We start from the raw sequence: 19,395 nt of genomic DNA, 5'->3' as shown, positions 1-19,395 counted from the left end.
TCCTAAGGGCTGATACTGACTCAACGAGTTTACGTAATATGATAAAGTTTAATTTTTATGTAAAATGTGTATGGCTAATCTAACCATTACTTTTATACTTATACGAAAGAAGTTGTATTTTTACGATGACTTCATTTCTCTTGGGGTAGATGTTAACTGATGTTCAGCACCCTTTTCTGTTCTGACATCACATTATTCTTGTAAGATTATTTCTTTTTTAAGGAGGGGGTAAAATACGCTCCTAGACCGAATCGCTTTTGCAATCAGTGGTTTGTCTCTATCTTTTGGAATGTGATTGCTGAAAGTAGGTTACAGAAAGACGGCTAACAAAACAACGGTACTGTGTTCAGTGAAATGCAGCTCATGGGCGAGCAGCTAATGTCTATAGAGAACAGGAAAAGAGGTGAAGCATGAGTCCTGTGGTTATGCTGCAGCAGGAAAGAGCTCTCAAGGTCCTAGAGCTGCAGGAGAAAAGATGCGATCCCGAGATTTCGTGACTTTGCTGAAGGGAAGAAAAAGATCTTTGCCTGTGCCTCTAGGAGGGAGGATGTGTTCCTAGGTCCCGAGGCTGTCTTGCAGGAGGGTGGGGATATTCCGTGGTTGTGCCCTGGAGATATTCCGTGGTTGTGCCCTGGGGATATTCCGTGGCTGTGCTGCCAAAGTCTCTTAGATGTATTGTAGATGGTTCAGGAGGAATGAGGCGTGGCCAAGATCACAGTAGCTGAATAACATCAGTACATGACTTTTAAGGTCACAGAGGAGAACTACTGCTGCCTTAAGGCCATTTCTGCCGGGGTTGAAGTCGTTCTCCCGGCAAAAAGAGACTAGGAGATCTGCGTGTCATTCACGCCATCTAGGTTCATGAAGTCAAGGCGGAGCAGCAACAAGGGATTGTCGTAAATTTAGATGGAAGATCGCGTTATACGCTAACGACAGACGTTATATGAAGTTACCAGTGGTTTTCTGTTACCTTCTCATCTCTTCCATATATAGCTTCAGGGGAACGGGAAAATGCTCAGCACATGATCAAGCCCTGAAAATCGGTTGGTCAAATATATTATTTTCAATAACGAAATGATTTCCGGTATGAAAAAAAAATCTCAAAGGCTTATGCACGCTTTATGGAACTGGGAGATTATACTGTAGGGAATATACGAGTGATTAAAGATAATAATGTATTTCCTATACTGCAATAAGTTACGCGGCACAAGTACGCACTTACAAATCATACAACTTATAAAACGACGTAAATTTTGAATCTATTAGAAATCTATTTATTTGAAGTATATTCAGCAAGAGATAACTTTGATTTAACCTAATACTATGTGTGGGGAGAGCTTGGGGTAGGCTTGCAGTGAGGGAATCCTATGTCAACAATCTCGAGTGAAATTTAAATGACCCTAGTGGTCCTGAGTAGTTCTATGGGTAGGTATTTCGATATATCTGGACGAATTGTGCAACTATATACAAATTAAACATCAAGGTACAGGAAAGAAAACATAATGGAGAATCATACTGCCAAACTGCACGTATTTATCAGTGATTTGTTTGCGAGAACTCTGGCGCAAGACAATCTATTATCTTCAACAGTAACTCAATTTTGGAATAGAATGATGCTGATAATTAAAATGATCATGTAAACAGCTTCCAAGTGCACTTTCAGTGTGATACTGGTTAATGAGACCATATGTAACGTACGGTTTTTTGCCCATTAATTCTTGGAAATAAAAAAAAAATCCAAGCCCCCTGACGTAACGCGGGCCAGTGACCCTCTTTTCACTCCTGACTAGACCTGAAACAAAGAACTCGCATCTGTTCATGAATTCATTTTCTCCTTTTTTTTTTTTTATGAATCTCACGACTATCAGGAGCATTTCAATTTCCCTAGACAATAGCCAGGCATATGTGGGTAACTCATCCACTTTGAACATAATTCATTTGATTCTTCCATAGAAAAGGTTCAACGTTTATGAGTATTTAGTCTCAAGACCCTCGAAAAGGCTGAGGTAATACGAAATCCGTAGTTTTTACTTTAAATCTAACTAACTGCTTACGTTGAGGACATTATCGAGTTGCCAGATAGTGGATACACGTCTAATCAGATGCCGGTAGCTTTCCTTTAGCGTGTCACCCGTCATGGATTTTGCCATCACAGTTACTGCGCTTGTGATTTCATGAGTTTTGAGTAGCGTTCACTGACAAGGGGAACTTATGGCTTGACTAATCTAATTTGTTGTAAAAAATAATCTGCTGTGTCTATGCCTAACCCATGCCTTTGTTTGTGATGAACCATTCTGCTCTAAATTAAATGAATTCTTAGGGGGATTTTAACCCTGCTTAGCATGTCATTCCAGTGCTCCAGTTATCATTAAGCGCTGATACCCACACCAAAGGTTTACATGATACCAGCATAATCTGATGCCGCTAATTCTGTAGATCTATGGAGGATAGTGAGAGAATCACGTTATGTAATTTTGCGACTGACGTCTGATGGTGTGAGCTACTGTAATTACAGATTACGATCTTTTTATGGAAGAATCCACTAGGTTGTGACTGTGGTGGGGATGGTGGGTTAAATTGGTACATATATTCGTATCTTGGACTTGTGTGATCGTCATACTATATATATATATATATATATATATATATATATATATATATATATATATATATATATATATATATATATATATATATTCTTGGGCCTTGTAACTAGATTCGTATATCTGTATTGTTACTGACCCAACAAGTAACTTTGTATACACAACACAAGGAATCCTCAGCTCCTATATAGGACTAACCTCGTACACTGCTTATTCTACGGTCATATCCATGTCCTGTATGTATAGAACTTCCCTCATATTCATCTACATTCGTTTAAGCTCTACACAATAAGAGCGGAGGTAATCTTTTGCATCCATTTAGGCTAATAAATACAGATTGAATTAGCACTTTTTTTAACGGACTAAGAGTACATGTGTAGTTATCAAATGCAAGTTTCGTTCCCCCGAGTAGAAATCTCGACTCGACCATGGTCAAGGTCATATCAGAAGACGTACAGAATTTATGTCTTTATTGGGGAAAAAGGAAACATGTGCAGTTGTAGATCCTGACGCATCACTTAGACTAATTAAGGATATAATATGTCAACCCTGCTGACTTGTGTCCCTTTCTGAGCGTTCGCCATTCGAATAGCGAAGCTGTGTTGTTCATTCCTCTTCGTCTGCGCCTATAACTATTCACCTTTGAGTCTGGTTTACAAAACAGCTAAGGAGGTCAAAATGATTTCATGGTAGAATAACAAAGGTGGGTATTAGTGTATTAGACTGAGTAGTGTTGAAAACAATTCCCTTCGCCATTCCGTTGTGTCCTCTACAGCAAACTTTCTCTTCTGTACTGTTGAAACTTACCCACAACAGATGTTTTACTTTTATTCAGGGTTTTACAAGCTCAGCCAGGATAATATCAGGCTGGGCTGTATTAAAAGCCTCGTTTCCGCCAATGTCAAGAAAGCCGGACACCATTGGTCTCCTTGTTGCTGCAGAATTATGCAGCAATGGAATAAGTCACTTTTATTAGTAGCCAAGCCACTAACAACAATGGAAAAGACTACAACAGAATACTGGAGGTGGGAGCATAATACAAACGCAGGTATAAAGAGACTGACAGATGGTGCGGTATGTATGGAGAAGAGACTATTTTGGGATGAGAACAAGAGAAGCATTTTCCCTGTTACTGGGAAGGGGGTTCCGCCCATGTAAGGGGTTAATAGTGTCTTGTTAATGGAAAACAAGGCGCGTCAAGGACAGATGTTACATGCCTAACAAGTTGCAGGAGGTTACATGTGCATGACTTACTAAAACCTGACATATCCTTTGGAATAGGCTTGCCTGAGAGCGAAATTAGTTTTCTCCCCTATTTTCATGAAGTAGATAGGCATACGGAGCCTGTGAGAAGAATAAGGGTCGGGTTCTTGGATCTTTAGAAAAAGTGTTATATATTAGTTAATATTGTCCAAATGAGTCATAATTCCCCCGTAATTGAAAATACCCCTTACTCCGCAGGCGTTTGTCCTGTGACGTAATGCAAGTGTGCCAGATGTACAACTTTTAGGAAAAAATGATTACAATCCCCACATTTGTATCAAGCTTATGAGTATAACGCACACATATTACACATTAGTGATGGTAGATGTAATATTTTCTTTCGAAGTGAACTATTAACAATTTGATATATATCATAAATTTGGCACTTCTCCCTTTAAGGCACACGACAGCCATCTTTGGAGGAGTGGGAGTCTCGCTTCTAGAGGGACGAGTGTGTCATTTTTGTATGTGCTGTACTACTGAGGCCAAAATGAAAAGCACCGGTACTTTAATATTCCTAGGTCTTCTAGGGATATGTCTTGGTAAGTGACTTATTCTCCACTGCTCTGAGTTCACCGGTAGAGCCTGAAGTGTGATGTAATTTGGCCATAGAATGTTAGGAGGAGGGAGCAAGAATCAATATCTTGCTACATTTGATATACCGGGGAAGTCATGGGTCTCTCTTAGCTACGCTTATTAATAAGTTTGTAGTTACTGAAATGCAGATTCCAATATTCTATTGGTAACTTGTGGATACAATGCGAGACAACTCCAGTTGACCTAGATGTCTGATGGTCAGCTCGGTTTTAAATGCAATAAGTTTATTTTTTTACGAGTTCATTTAAATGCCAGACACGTTTATATTGTATTTAAGTAAACTTCTTATGCCAATCGTACACTTGATTGTTTAGAGCGTAGGTAAAAGTGTGGTATAATGTCATACCCTTTAATCAGAAAGGAGTTTTGAGGTGTATATTAAATATATATCTCACAGACTTATGGAAATAAAGGATTTATTGTGGAGAATACATTATGACCAGGGGAGTATGAATGGGATCATTTGTAGTAATGTATAAATACTGTTTTGCAAGTAGCTTTTCTTAATTTTTTTTTTCTAAACTGCTTGTTAACCGAGTAGAGCAGTGGTTCCCAATTAGTGGGCCATAGTTGTCACAGCTTTAGTGGTTCCCAACTAGTTGGCTATGGGAGTTTCCCCAGATTTAGTGGTTCCCAGCTGATGGGCCATAGGAGTTGTCACAGGTTTAGTGGTTCCCAGCTCATGGGGTATAGGAGTTGTTACAGGTTTAGTGGCTCCCAACTGGTGGGCCATGGGAGTTGTCACAGGTTTAGTGGTTCCCAGCTAGTGGACCATGGGAGTTGTCACAGGTTTAGTGGTTCCCAGCTCATGGGGTATAGGAGTTGTTACAGGTTTAGTGGCTCCCAACTGGTAGGCCATGAGTTGTTACAGGTTTAGTGGTTCCCAGCTAGTGGACCATGGGAGTTGTCACAGGTTTAGTGGATCCCAGCTCATGGAGTATAGGAGTTGTTACAGGTTTAGTGGCTCCCAACTGGTGGGCCATGGGAGTTGTCACAGGTTTAGTGGTTCCCAACTGGTGGGCCATGGGTGTTGTCATAGGTTTAATGTATAATAATGTATGAATGACCATGATTATTAATGGTTCTTCATGACATTTCAGTATATTTACACTTTGATTTTAGAATATTTTTAGCATTTCAATTATGTTTGTTTCACGGAAGCTTCTTAATGTCCCCCACAATATACACTATTGGGTCTCATAGGTTGGGAACCAATGATTTAGAGAATTCAGTAACAGTTACAGAACTTAATGATTTACTGATTGATATTAAATAAAAAGACAGTGCTATATTATGGAAAGTGAGGTTAGTATGAATAAAACTTTTTATAGAAAAGGAAGGAGTACATCTTTAGTGTAAGAGTTGTGGATGAATGGAATAAATTGAATGAAGACATGGTTAATGGAGACAGAATATATAAATCAAAAGTTTGTATGGTGGTGGAAAATGTTCAACAGATGGGACTCCATGAATGTAAAATCCCTCCCCATGTGTTACAAATAGGTAAATAGCGACAGGAATGGATGAAGGGAAGCAAGTATGAATACATACATGTGTATATATGTATATGTCTGTATGCATATACATATGTATGTATATGTGTATATGTTGATATGGTTATGAGTGGATGAGCTGTTATTCGTCAGTTTTCTCGCACTACCTCACTGATGTGGAATACAGCAATCACGTATAAATTTAAATAGATAAATGATAAATAAATACACAATCACTATAATCACATCATATCATTTGATGAAATATAATGTAAATCATGATGTGTTTATATTCTTCCTAAGTTTAAAGCAGAACAACCAAATAATTAGTGATGTTGACTTTCCATGTGGTCAATGGTCAGTTACTGTAACAGATATGTTGCTACTATTGAAGCATATGTAATTTCTTTTTAATTATGTTGGTTCTTTCCTCATGAGTGAAATGTTCTTTGATGAAACCGTAACCCCCCCCCTCCTCCTCCTCCTCCTCCTGTAATACAGCCTTGCCAAAGGTGGCCTTTGACATGCAGTATAACCCTTTATAGGTGGAGTATGGTAATGCACATACAATACTTATGCATGTTGTAGAAAAAAAGAACATACCTAAGAAGAGTAGGGAAAGAGTCGTGCAGAAACCACTTTGATTAAGGAAAGAGTAATTCACTGAGAAAGGGAAAATTCATATACATCAAAAGATGGGAAAAAAACTTATAGCTGTACTGTAGATGAATTAGTATTGATGAGAATCTTAATGGGAAATGTAGGCATGAAATAGGAATTTCAAAAGAATTAGGACTGGTAAAGAATTACAGACAGATGTTTGCAATAATCTGGAAATAATTTGTAAACTTATAAAGAAAAAAATTTGGAATGGATACTGTGGCATCATTACTAGTTGAAATTAGAGCCCCAATATATGAAAACAGCTAAACCAACCTCTCATCATTGATGTAGTACTTTGGATTAGAATTTTGTGTGGTGTTTTTTCCTTTTTAACTATGATGTGATCATGGAAGATCACACAGTAAAATGAAATACAACACCAGCTCCTGTATGTCTTGGGGCATCACCCCCCTCATGACAGCACGTTGATGCTCATGTTTATTCATCTTCATTCTCAACTCAGTTGGATACTACCCATAACACTTCAACTTGTGTGCTTTTAAATGTTACAACTTTAGTCTGAACTATACATTTTGGGAATGGAAACAAAGAAGAATTTTTGTTAAGTACAGTAAATAACTATGGTTATTTAAACTTACATATAGAGGAAATAAAACTCTATAGGTGAATTTATTGTATATTTGATCAGCTTTCAGGCCCCTTTAGCATCATTGATGCACTAAATCTAGGACAATCCTTGATTAGCAACTAGTTTCCTCCAGGATATTGAGATATGAGGTATGGAAATTCATTAGTTCATTATAAGTATATTACAAGATCACTGTTTATAGAAACATTAAGTTCCATATATTGTAGCAGGTTTTTCCAAGAAAATCACTTCCTATGGGATTATTTCTTGTGCTAATAAAGATAATTTTTTTCCATATACTCATATGCTCTGTAGCAGCTGCACAATAATGGTGGATACATGTACCATGTTTTGGAACTCACAGAATGCCCATGCCTTGTATTTAACCAGGTGGACTTGAATTGCCCAGACTTGACTTGGGCATGGTGATTCCAACTGCAACACTGCCCTCAGTAATGAATTAAGGCTCTAGTTTTCAATAAACAAAAGAAGACAGATGTGCTGGGACTGTTATGAGGTACCATCTGGGTTTTGGAATAAGTAATTAGTAGAACTGCTTTTCCATTGTTAAGTCACCAATAAGGGATGAGGAAATGGCATAGTACATGCTATGTTTAAGAAAGGAAATGAGAAATGCACACTTAATTAGCATTTAGTTGGTCTCACTTAAGTATTTGGGAAAGATATGATACCTTATTCAAGGGAAGCTAACAATTTTTTTAGTTGAATCTGATGATTATATAGCATGGATTTTGCTTTACTATATATTTTCCTAACAAGGCTTACATACAAAGAAACCAATATTACCAATTTTCTGGAATTATTGTGAACCACAGTGTAGGTAGAATACTGAAAATCCATCTTTATATAATCCAATAACTCCCAAAATTTGTAGTCCTGCACATTTAGGATTAATGCAAACTCGGAGCATGGGTTTTAAGAGATGGCCACTTTTGTTTACTTTTTGTTCCCATAGTCCATGTCACCATTCTTGCTGTCTGTATGTGTGACACTTATGCTCCATGCTTTATTTGTGATTTTTTTTATATATATTCTGCTCTTATATTGTAACTCCAAAAGTGTGTTAGTTATATTGTTGGATGTAGTGTTGTCAGAATGAAATATATTTACCATTTTACATAATGTGGAAATTGAACAGTAATAATTGCAGTGCTGTTAATGTTTATTAAATGTTATTTATTTATAATTACCTTAGGACCAATTTCTGTGAAAGAGTCTGTGTTGCCCAGGACCTTTTTAAAGGCTCCTGCAACACAAGCCTGCACTACTTTCAGCACCAGGGAAAAGTTGACTCCTTTGATGTGAGAAGTTCTTTTCCGAGACTTTTCTCCTAATGATACAGCCTTGCCAAAGGTGACTTACCACTTGAGTGTAACCTTCAGCAAGTTGAGTCGTAAGCTACCTGGTAATGTCATGAATACCTAAACATTACCTGTAGACTTATTTGAGAATAAACTAGATGATTATTTTGAGTTAGCAACTCATTTTTAGCCTAATGATAAAAAGGATCGATCCCAGTTTCCTAAGCAGGTAAATTTCTTTCTAAAAAAACAGTATGATAGGTCCTCTGATATCTGTATGTTTTATTTATTTCTCTCCTTTTCTCTGTCTCTCCCTGGAAATAAGAAAAAGATTTAATTTAGTATGTATATATCCTTTTAAGAGCTTGTCGAGATTAAGAAAAATTAAGAAAAAAAATGTTGAATAGGCTAACTTATATGTTGGCCACCACAGGTCAGGGTTTCGGAGGATTGCAAGCTGGGGGGGATGTGGTGTGGACAGACGACTATGCTCTTGACGACATGGGATCCTCCCCCATCATAGTAACAAGTGGTATGGGACAACCTGATCCTTTTTATAGAGGGTACCAAACCACCACCCCAGCCCCTCAGTGGGGTGAGTCTTGATCACACTCGTGATCCACAAATATTGCGGTGGCCCAGAATTAAAAGCAAGGACTTTGTGATGTGAAAATAACATCCCTTGGATAATAAAAACTTTGTACATTTTCATTCAGATTCGCATGATGTTTCTTCAGTCAGTGAATAATCCTGGAGAAAGATATTTTGTCCAGTTGTATTCTTTGTTATTCAGTTACAGTACTCAGATTCCAAACCCACCATTGGTGTTATCATTAATGGAGTATTTGCATGTGAATTGTTTTGGATTATTAATTTTTTCATCTTTATAATCTAATTGCCCAATGCATGATTGATTACACAAGAAGCACTGATATTAAATGACTGTGCAGTTCCCTCACTTACACTTCACCCTTGTGTTCTTAATGTCTAAGCCATATGACTGACAATCGGTGAGATGCAAACACAACAAAAACCTGTACAATCATGCTTAATGCACACAAAAAGTAACTATAATGTGATATGAAAGATGGTGTGACAAAGCTCCTGGAACAAATCTATAATCACCTTTGAAAGTGGCACCCCTTTACCATATTTTTGTTGACACACTGCTATATTTCCTCCACAACAGCTGTCTACGCTATCAGACCCTTATTGTCATCATGTGGGCGAGGATGAGCTTTGCTGCAGTCTAGACTAAACTTACTTATAAATGTGTTTATCATATGTGAGTTGAGTTCTCTCATTATTCTCTTGAATATTGATGATTCCTTTGCATTGATACTTCCTGTGTTTGCAATGTAATTTTAAGATTTGAGATATTTTGATGCTTGTGGGTTAATGTCAACATTAGACCTGCTGAGTTGATGTTTGAAGTGAACATTTTTTGTTTTTCTCTGATCCATGACTCTGGCCTACCAGGAAATGTGGTTAGTTGATTGTGGGTAAAGAAACCTAATATTATTATTATTATTATTATTAAACCCCACAACTGCATCTTTAGGAGCTCCACCAGCTTCAGTACTACACTACAGTCAGTAGCAATGATAGGATGGACTCCTTTGAAGTGAGAAGTTCTTTGATGACATTGTACTTTGCCAAAGATAACATCACTTGCTACCTGTCATCCTTAACCATAGGAGTATTAGTTCTGGGGATCTTTGTCATTCCATCCATAATCATTTTAGCAGACGCATTTATGCATTTCATCCTGACCCTTCTGGAGGCAGAGTTGCCCTTTTTAAAGCAGCTTTCCAAAGTTGATCATTCCTGTTTCTCATAGAAATGGGTTTTTGCTAGCTGGATGTCAACTCTAGAAACTTTGAGGCTAATAAAAGTTTGACAAGTAGTAGTATCTTATGGGAAGGAATTGTAGAGTAGAGTGTCAAGTCTAAGTACCCTTGTCAAGGAAAATTATAGGACTGTCCAACTCACTGCTTTCAGAGTGGACTGTAGAGTTGATAAGTAAGGATGTCTGAAGAGCCTGTGATGGAATGAGTTTTATCAACACATTTTTTTCTGTTCCTGGAAAATGTGTCATGCACTAAGATGAATTTCGATTTGATCTTAAACTCTGACAAGCAGGTTCAAGATGACCAAAATACTTTACAGTATAACAACTGGACAGTCATGGACTTTAAGAACACTTAATGGTACTGGTGGGGAGATTTTTGCTTTCAGAATTGGTGTACAAACTGATCACTTCAAGCTGATACCCTTTGGCGTATATCCCAACTCCATAAATATTTTTTGCCTACGAAAACTAATGACAGTCAGCCTCAGATTTCCAGTTTATGGGTCTCCTTTTCTGGATCAGTTTGCTGACCTGGTGAGATGCAACTGACTTTTGGCTTGAATTGATACGGGTATTTCAATCCATTTCATCCATGTTATCTTCTGGTATTCTCAAACAGAGTGATTGATTGTCCTGGTTAGATTGTGTTGACATTTAATTTTCTGTAAATCACTTATGGTTTCCAAACAGTTAAAACACAAGAATGTATGAGAGAACTTCCTTTTCAAAGAAATCTCAATTAGCTTGAAAGGTATTTTACAGTAATTAGTTGCCATGGTCTTCGATGTTTCATGTTTGGTCATTTTGTAATTATAGTAAGAAGCCTGATCCTTATGAGCTGGTTTTTTGATGGGATGCATCAACACATGAATTAAAATTTTTAAGCACTTTTATGTTGAGCCTAATTTTAGAAAAGAGAGTGTAGTTGGTTTGTGTCATTTGTTCAAAGCTGATTTTTTTATTTCTATTTTTGGTAGATTTACTATTTGCTTTGATCACCTTCCAGACTTTAATTTTTGGACATGCAAATTCCTTGGTGCGTGTAGTTGTTTTAAAGTTTTACTTAGCATTACTAAAGTTTATGCTGCTTTTTCATTTATACAGTATTGAATTGATTACATGGGATAAATTGATAAATTCAGAATGCATGTGATTTGCATTTTCATGCTTTGGTTTGTATACTCTCTCATTCTATTTTGTAGGTAATAGGTGGTATGGGTAAGTAGTGTAGGTGGCAGGCAGCCAAGGACCAGGAAGGTTCTACCTGTACAATGCTTCCTGCCTTGATATTGGCAGTGTTAATGATAACTGTGCAGTGAGGCTGTATTTCAGTAGCTTCAAGTTTCTGTCCTTTGGCCCCTGTAGCCAGTTTTATTCCTGTCTTACTCTCATATGGTTACTGGTGTCCAATCCACAGTCTCTTCAAGTCACACGTAACAGTTGATGACACATAACACATGACTCTCTTCACTGCTCTAGATCTTCCTCTGAGTATGATGTTGTAGCCTTTCCTATTGGCAAAATCTCATTTTAAGACATCATAAGTAAGGAAGTGCTCTTTATCTCTCAGGTTATTAAAGATGGGGAATACTTGGTTTACAAAAGCTGTTGCAAATATTCTTGGAGGGTCTAGTTTCTGATATCTTATTTTAGCTTCGTTCATGAATGAGACTAATTCCTTTATGTTCTTTTCTATGTTGTTTAATATTTTCTCATCGTTCATTCTGTTCAGTGCTGTGAGATTTCATTATTCTGTCATCAGCTTTTCTCAGTTTGATGCTGATTTTTTATTTTTCCACTTTCCTACGTTTTTGTTATTCACTGTTTTTCCATTTTTTTGGTGAAATGGTATTCCTGAGTGTCGTAGAAGGTAACTAGAAGGGGTGGAAGTAGGGGGTTGGAAATCCTCCTCTCCAGTTTTTACTTTTCCAAAAAAAAGGAACAGAGAAGGGGGCCAAGTTAGGATTTTTTCCTCCAAAGCTCAGTCCTCTGCTTTTGACACAACCTCACTAACGTGGGAAGTGGCAAATATGTATGGAAAGAAAATATATATATGTATATATATATATATATATATATATATATATATATATATATATATATATATATATATATATGAGTTTATAGAGATGCTCTGTGGAAGGTACTAAGAATATATGGTGTGGGAGGCAAGTTGCTAGAAGCAGTGAAAAGTTTTTATTGAGGATGTAAGGCATGTGTACGAGTTGGAAGAGAGGAAAGTGACTGGTTCTCAGTGAATGTTGGTTTGCAGCAGGGGTGCGTGATATCTCCATGGTTGTTAAATTTGTTTATGGATGAGGTTGATAGGGAGGTGAATGCAAGAGAGAGAGGGGCAGGTATGCAGTCTGTTGTTGATGAGAGGGCTTGGGAAGTGAGTCAGTTGTTGTTTGCTGATGATACAGCATTGGTGGCTGACTCAGGTGAGAAACTGCAGAAGCTGGTGACTGAGTTTGGTAAAGTGTGTGAAAGAAGAAAGCTGAGAGTAAATGTGAATAAGAGCAAAATTATCAGGTACAGTAGGGTTGAGGGACGTCAATTAGGAGGTAAGTTTGAATGGAGAAAAACTGGAGGAAGTGAAGTGTTTTAGATATCTGGGAGTGGATTTGGCAGCAGATGGAACCAAGGAAGCAGAAGTGAGTCACAGGGTGGGGGAGGGGGCGAAAGTTCTGGGAGCATTGAAAAATGTGTGGAAGGCGAGAACATTATCTCAGAAAGCAAAAATGGGCTTGTTTGAAGGTATAGTGGTTCCAACAATGTTATATGGTTGCGAGGCGTGGGCTATAGATAGACTTGTGCAGAGGAGGGTGGATGTGTTGGAAATGAGATATTTGAGGACTGTATGTGGTATGAGGTGGTTTGATCGTGTAAGAAATAAAAGAGTAAGAGAGATGTGTGGTAATAAAAAGAGTGTGGTTGAGAGAGCAGAAGAGGGTGTTTTGAAATGGTTTAGTCACATGGAGAGAATGAGTGAGGAAAGATTGACAAAGAGGATATATGCGTCAGAGGTGGAGGGAATGAGGAGAGGTGGGAGACCAAATTGGAGGTGGAAAGATAGAGTGAAAAATATTTTGAGTGATCGGGGCTTGAACACCTTCTTCTGCTGTCTCAACCACACTTTTTGTTACCACACATCTCTCTTACCCTTTCATTACTTTCTCGATCAAACCACCTCATACCACATATTGTCTTCAAACATCTCATTTCCAGTGCATCCACCCTCCTTCGCACAACTGTATCTATAGCCCACACTTGTTTGATTTTGTGTGTCAGGTCTAAATATTTCATATAAAGTCTGCTTCTACTCATACTTTTTCATTGAACCATGTTTTTGTCCTGTTAGTCAAGATTATAATGTTATCCCTGCTTGGTTTGAACTAGTTTATATTCAGTTGCAAATATATTGTCTCAAATTTTTATTGATTAGGCTTTGTTTAATTGATAAACATGGTCTTCCATGGGTTTATTATTGATAATTGCTCCCTATGTATGATTTCACTTTTGCTTTTGCCCACAGCATTTCCATCTTTATTTTCCAAAGAGGTGTTTCTTGTAGACTTGTATTTTTTCTTCTTGTGCAATAAATGCCCATTGTTGTTGCAATTTTCTTTGTAGGTTTTGCACTAAAAAGCATTTTAGCTTTTTGATGGGGTTATTGTGTGGGGGATATCATGACCCAGAATGGCTCTGGTCATCATTCCAATTTGGTCTTATTATTTTCTGAAATTTTTGGGCTCACCAGTATTCTCTTAATTATGTGTGGTGCTGGTGTATGTTGTTTATACTTATATATTGTCTTGAAGGTTGAAAATTAAATCACTTCAGCTTAGATTCTTGAACTTATGATTGATTTGTGCCTTTACTTTTGAGTTTTATTCTTGAAAAGAACTGAATAATTAGTAGTGTTGAGATGCTCGATTGATACTGTGGTTAGTCAGCATTATCATTTGCAAAAGTGATGTTATTGGCCCTAATAAAATGCTTACATTACAGGAGGATAACCAAAATAGTTTTTTCCCTTAAAACAACAGTATGCATTTCTGTGCGTGATTATTAAAAACCTGAGCAATTAAATACAGTATTGTATAACATTAGTTTAGGGGTTTCCATTTCTGCATTGTTCTTTTTATCCATTGCATACATTATTAGTAGGATGTTAGACGTACATTACAGTTTGATTTGGTTGTGCAGTCTGTAGTATTTGTAAGTTGGTAAAGTTTTGAAATATATCTTTGTTTTCTTTTACCAGGTATTGGTGGTGGTGCTCATGGCTCAGAAACTGAAGTGGAAGGTGAGTCTTGGTTTCCACATGTTACATACAAAGGACAGCACTTTGTAGCAGAGAAACAGGCGTTCTCCATCTCATGTATCCTCACCCGCTTCGATCAGCTCAAGTGGACGCACAATGGCAAGCCCATTGTAGCTGGGGAGGGGGGGTAAGGGAAACTGTTTCTTAACTGATAATGATTGAATGAGCTACTGTATATCTAACTAGCTTTGTGCAGTACAGTATATAGGCTTGCTAATGATTAGAAGAAATCTTTCTTTGATAAGAGATAACAAGCCTTTTCTATGTCTTGAGTCTGAAAGGACCTGGATCGTACTGTGTAGGTTAGATAGCCTGCTAATCCATGTAAGGCTTATTATTTATGAAAAGTAAACCTAGCATCATTCAAATACTACTTATCTGATAAAAAAAATAATGGATTAGAGGTGACTTATGCTTCTATTTTTACTTATACAAGAGTATTTTTAGTGATTTCTCTTACTAAAAACAAAGTACTTTAATTATGAAATTTGTCTTAGGTGAAATAGAAAGGATATCGTGGCTTCCATGTGATCATTTACATCAGGTAGGATGTAACAAAGAAGTAATGAACATTTTCATACAGCTTATTCTTGAATTCTTAAGATGCCATTTGTATTACCTATTTTTTTTTTTTTGGTGCATAAGGTACAGTTATAGATAATATACAACCAGAAAGTGGAGGAAATAAAGAATTTTTATAAATATTTATCATATTGATCTACAGACACCATAATTTAAGCAATATCTTTAATGACAATAAAATGACACTGATGAATGTTTTGATGGTGTGTAATGTAATTATTTTTCATTCAGGACGATAGAATGCCTTACGAAATATGAAAAAATAATGACCTTCAATAGTATGTATATGGTATTGCTATTGATGTATATAATATAGAACAACCATTTACAAACATATACAAAAATAAAAAAGATGACCAACAAATTGTCACAAATTAAATATTTTTTGAAAAATTTAAGAGAAACCTTCTGCCACTGTACCAAAGGTTCACCGTGCTAATGATGGGTGGGTCCCTGTCATGATCCTTGTAAACTATCATCTTGAAGAGTGTAGATTCTTCATGATTTTATGTGCAGATATTGTTGGACATCACTATTTGATATCAAGGATATGCTGATTTCTGAAGGGACCTGAATTATAACTTTAGTTATTTTGGCATGTTTGTAGAAGTGCAACTTGAAAGAACATTGGGTAAAACAAACTGATAAAGGAGAAATCTGATTACAGAAGAATTGTTTATCGAGGGCAGTATAGTGGAATCAACCCAGGAAAAGGCAAGATTAAAAGCTTAGATGCTTATTTTTTCAGTTAATCAGCCCAGGAAAAGGTAAGAGTAAAGCTTGGATGCATATTTCATCAGTTATCATAGGACATGTTTTCTAAAGTTCAGATTACTGATTGAAATATGAATATTGATGATTGTAAAGTCTGTCAGGAATATACGTTAATAATGAAAAGTAAGGGATAAAAAGGAGAAGAACAGTAATAGGGAAAATTAGTTTGGAAAATTGAGCAGAAATCATATTGTATCAAAGGAAAACTATAGTGGTATGGATAAAGGACAGTTGAACAACTGTGTGGGAATGTAAAATAAAGTAGAATAAATAAATAAATTAGTTGTATGTATTGAAGCAATGGATATCTTTATACATTTGGATAGCATTTTTTTTTTGGTTGGTAGTTGGATAGTTTTTGTAGTAAATCATGCTGAAGGCAAATGAAAATAGAATTTTTTGTACAAAATGAAGGAGATTGTATTGAGTTTTGTGATAGGAATGTACAAATCCTGTGAGTAAAAGAAATTTAGATTTTTCAGTTATCCATTAAACTGCTCAGTTGGAAGTGATAAAGATAATTATTTTCAGAAGTGATAAAGATGACAATTTTCAAAAGAACCTAAATGGGCAGCAACAGTGCATCTTAAGTGGAAGAGTTCTCAGGTGCTGAAAAAAAGTACGGTAGATGTGTGGTTATGATAATGAAGAAATTGTATTAGGGGTTTGGTTAGAGAGAGAGAGAGAGAGAGAGAGAGTGTTGACTCCACATACCCAAGCCAATCTCTGGTTTACATTCAAATCCCCTTTATATGGGATGTCAGCACTTAAATGTGAAGAGAGCAACTCCATGTGGTAGGAGTTCATGAAGTTGAAGAGTTTTACATAGCTTGAGAAATCACAGAACCTAACAGCAAGGCTATATAGGGTAAAGGAATTACTTGTACAATAAAGAAATCCTGTGCCAAATGGCTTCAAAGTTGGTAGACTCAAGATACATGAGGGGAACAGTAGGTATTTTCTTTCTGTAGTAAGCACCTGCACCCACCCATGGAGTTGAAACGATGTAGGAGACTGCATTTAGAGATTTGATATTGAAGAAAGGAGATGCCTTTGGGTGCTTGGGTTTTAGATAGATCAGGTGAGGAAGAAGGCAGATGGTATTCAACATTAGGAAGGTTGGATCAGAGACTGCAAATGTAGTGGAAATAGATAAAGGAAAAGCCACATCTTGGCGTGGTGTCAGTAGAGGTGAGGTTGGCTGGTAGAGCCAGGGAGTAACTTCAGTGGAGGTGAAGTTGATCAGTCTTTTGGTATATGTTAAGAGGGGGCTATGGGTTCTTCTACAGTGCATATGAAACTTTATTTGGGTGAACTTCCTAATACATGATCCATGAAAAAAGTATGAGAAGTTTTGAGATTAATTGTAAAGGCTTCTACTTGAAGTAAAAGTACCTGTTGACTAAGAATACTTCAGCATTTGTATTGTCAGTTGGCCTCGAAAATAATGAGTGTGTATACTCTAGATGTGCTTTGGCTTTTGTGCATATATGTATCATAATTTAAAGAGACAAATTCACTAACAAAAAAGGAAAAATAAAGAAAGAAAACCAATACTTTAGGCAGAGCCCAGTGAATATCTGGTAGAGAATTTTGTCACTTGGGGTTAAGATGTTTTCGCCCTCCAAAATAAGGCATATCTATTCTTAGGGATAAGGGAGAAAGAATATTGCCCATGTATTCCCTGCGTATCGTAGAACGTGACTAAGAGGGGTGGGAGTGGGTGGCTGGAAAGGTTGACAAAGAGGATATGCATCAGAAGTGAAGGGAAGAAGCAGTAGGAGGCCTAACTGGAGGTGGAAGGATGGAGTGAAAAAGATTTTGAGGGTGCCTGAACATACAGGAGGGTGAGAGGCATGCAAGGAATAGAGTGAATGGGAACGATGGATCAACATGCTGTCAGTAGACTGAACCAGGGTATGTGAAACGTCTGGAGTAAACCATGGAAAGGTCTGTGGGGCCTGGATGTGGATAGGGAGGTGTGGTTTTGCTGTATTACACATGACTGCTAGAGACTGAGTGTGAATGAATGTGGTCTTTTTTGTCTGTTTTCTTGGTGCTAATTCACTGAAGCAGGGGGTAGTGATGCTGTTTCCTGTGGGGTGGGGTTGCACCAGGAATGGATGAGGGCGAGCAAGTATGAATATATACATAGGATAGAGTGGATTGGAAAGGTCATTGGGGCTAGAGAATGTATGCGAGTGAATGCGGCCTTTCTTCATCTGTTCTTTGCAAACATGGGGAAATGACAATAAAGTATGAAAAAAATACACACATGTATGTTTATGTATATGTATATACATGCCAGCTTAAGCCAGGTATGCATTTATCAACTAAGCCTGAGGGAGCATGAACAGTTAGGTTGACTGTGGGCCACCTGCTGTGCCCAGCATTTGAACCTGGGTGGGCCCTTGTGTGAAATCATTGTCAGCAATGCTAACCACTTCACTACAATGTATAGAAAGTGGTGATTTGACTTTTGAGAAGAACGCTTGTTTAAGACTGGTTCATTATCAGTAGTTTGTCGTTGGCTTTTGGAAATGATTGAAACCAGAATTAACACACCAATCTTATAGCTTTGAGAGACTGTAAATTAGACTCGTAGAGGAAAGCTTCATTAGTGTGGTTTTGTGTTGCAGTTGTAACTGATAATTGTGTAGGCCATCCTTTTTAGCCTGGTAAGAAGAATTGAAAAATTTTCACTTTATTCCATTAATATACACAACTTTGCAATTTATGACTAAACAAAGAATTGATGATCATGAAGAAAGAATACATTTTTGGGACTAAAGTAGATTAAGTGTCATGTTTGGAGGGCTGTGCAAAAATGTAAAACTCATGCAATGCCATTTAATATAATTTACATTATTTATAGCCTTTAATGATATTGCTGAAGATGTTTGTACCTATAGATAACCCATTGTTTGAATTTTCTTTTATATTAAAATTACAGTATTATTTTGGAAAATATTGCATGATAAGGTGCAGCAGTGAGATGAGACAAGATGGTTAGGTGTTAGACTGAAATGGTAGAACCTGGAGGACAAGTGGAGTACTTTAGAAACCAGAGAGTGGATTTGGCAATGGATGGACCATGGGGGCAGAAGTGAATTATGGGATGGGTTGGGATGCTAAGGTCCTGGGTGCATTGAGGAGGATGTGGAAGGAGAGATTTGTTTTTTTAAGATAAAGATGGGTGTGTTTGAACTTACAGTATTCCCAACAGTGTTAGATGGATGTAATACTTGAGCCCAGAATGCAAAAGAACAGAAGAGCATGGATGTATTGGAAATTAAATGTGTGATGCAAGGAAGGCTGATTGTTTATAAG

General features: G+C 37.2%; 2 protein-coding genes across 10 annotated transcripts in view; one reads left to right on the top strand and one right to left on the bottom strand.

The window, feature by feature from the left end:
• Nucleotides 1-19,395, bottom strand: part of LOC139747542 (methionine synthase-like) — an 85,771-nt gene that overhangs the window by 39,259 nt on the left and 27,117 nt on the right. The gene's annotated exons all lie outside the window — the stretch shown is intronic.
• Nucleotides 4,253-19,395, top strand: part of LOC139747619 (neuroplastin-like) — a 32,568-nt gene continuing 17,425 nt past the window's right edge. For 4 of the 9 annotated variants that reach the window (XM_071660098.1, XM_071660099.1, XM_071660096.1 and 1 more), the window contains exons 1-3: nt 4,253-4,408; nt 8,964-9,125; nt 14,650-14,836. In XM_071660098.1, coding sequence (XP_071516199.1) covers nt 4,333-4,408; nt 8,964-9,125; nt 14,650-14,836 — 425 coding nt within the window. In that variant the 5' untranslated portion in view covers nt 4,253-4,332. The remainder of the gene's footprint in view (nt 4,409-8,963; nt 9,126-14,649; nt 14,837-19,395) is intronic. The other 5 variants (XM_071660102.1, XM_071660100.1, XM_071660101.1 and 2 more) reach the window with 3 other exon arrangements.

This window comes from Panulirus ornatus, chromosome 69, assembly GCF_036320965.1.
Source record: "Panulirus ornatus isolate Po-2019 chromosome 69, ASM3632096v1, whole genome shotgun sequence".
Classification (NCBI taxonomy): Eukaryota; Metazoa; Arthropoda; class Malacostraca; order Decapoda; family Palinuridae; genus Panulirus; species Panulirus ornatus.
This window is presented reverse-complemented; position numbering and strand designations above follow the sequence as displayed.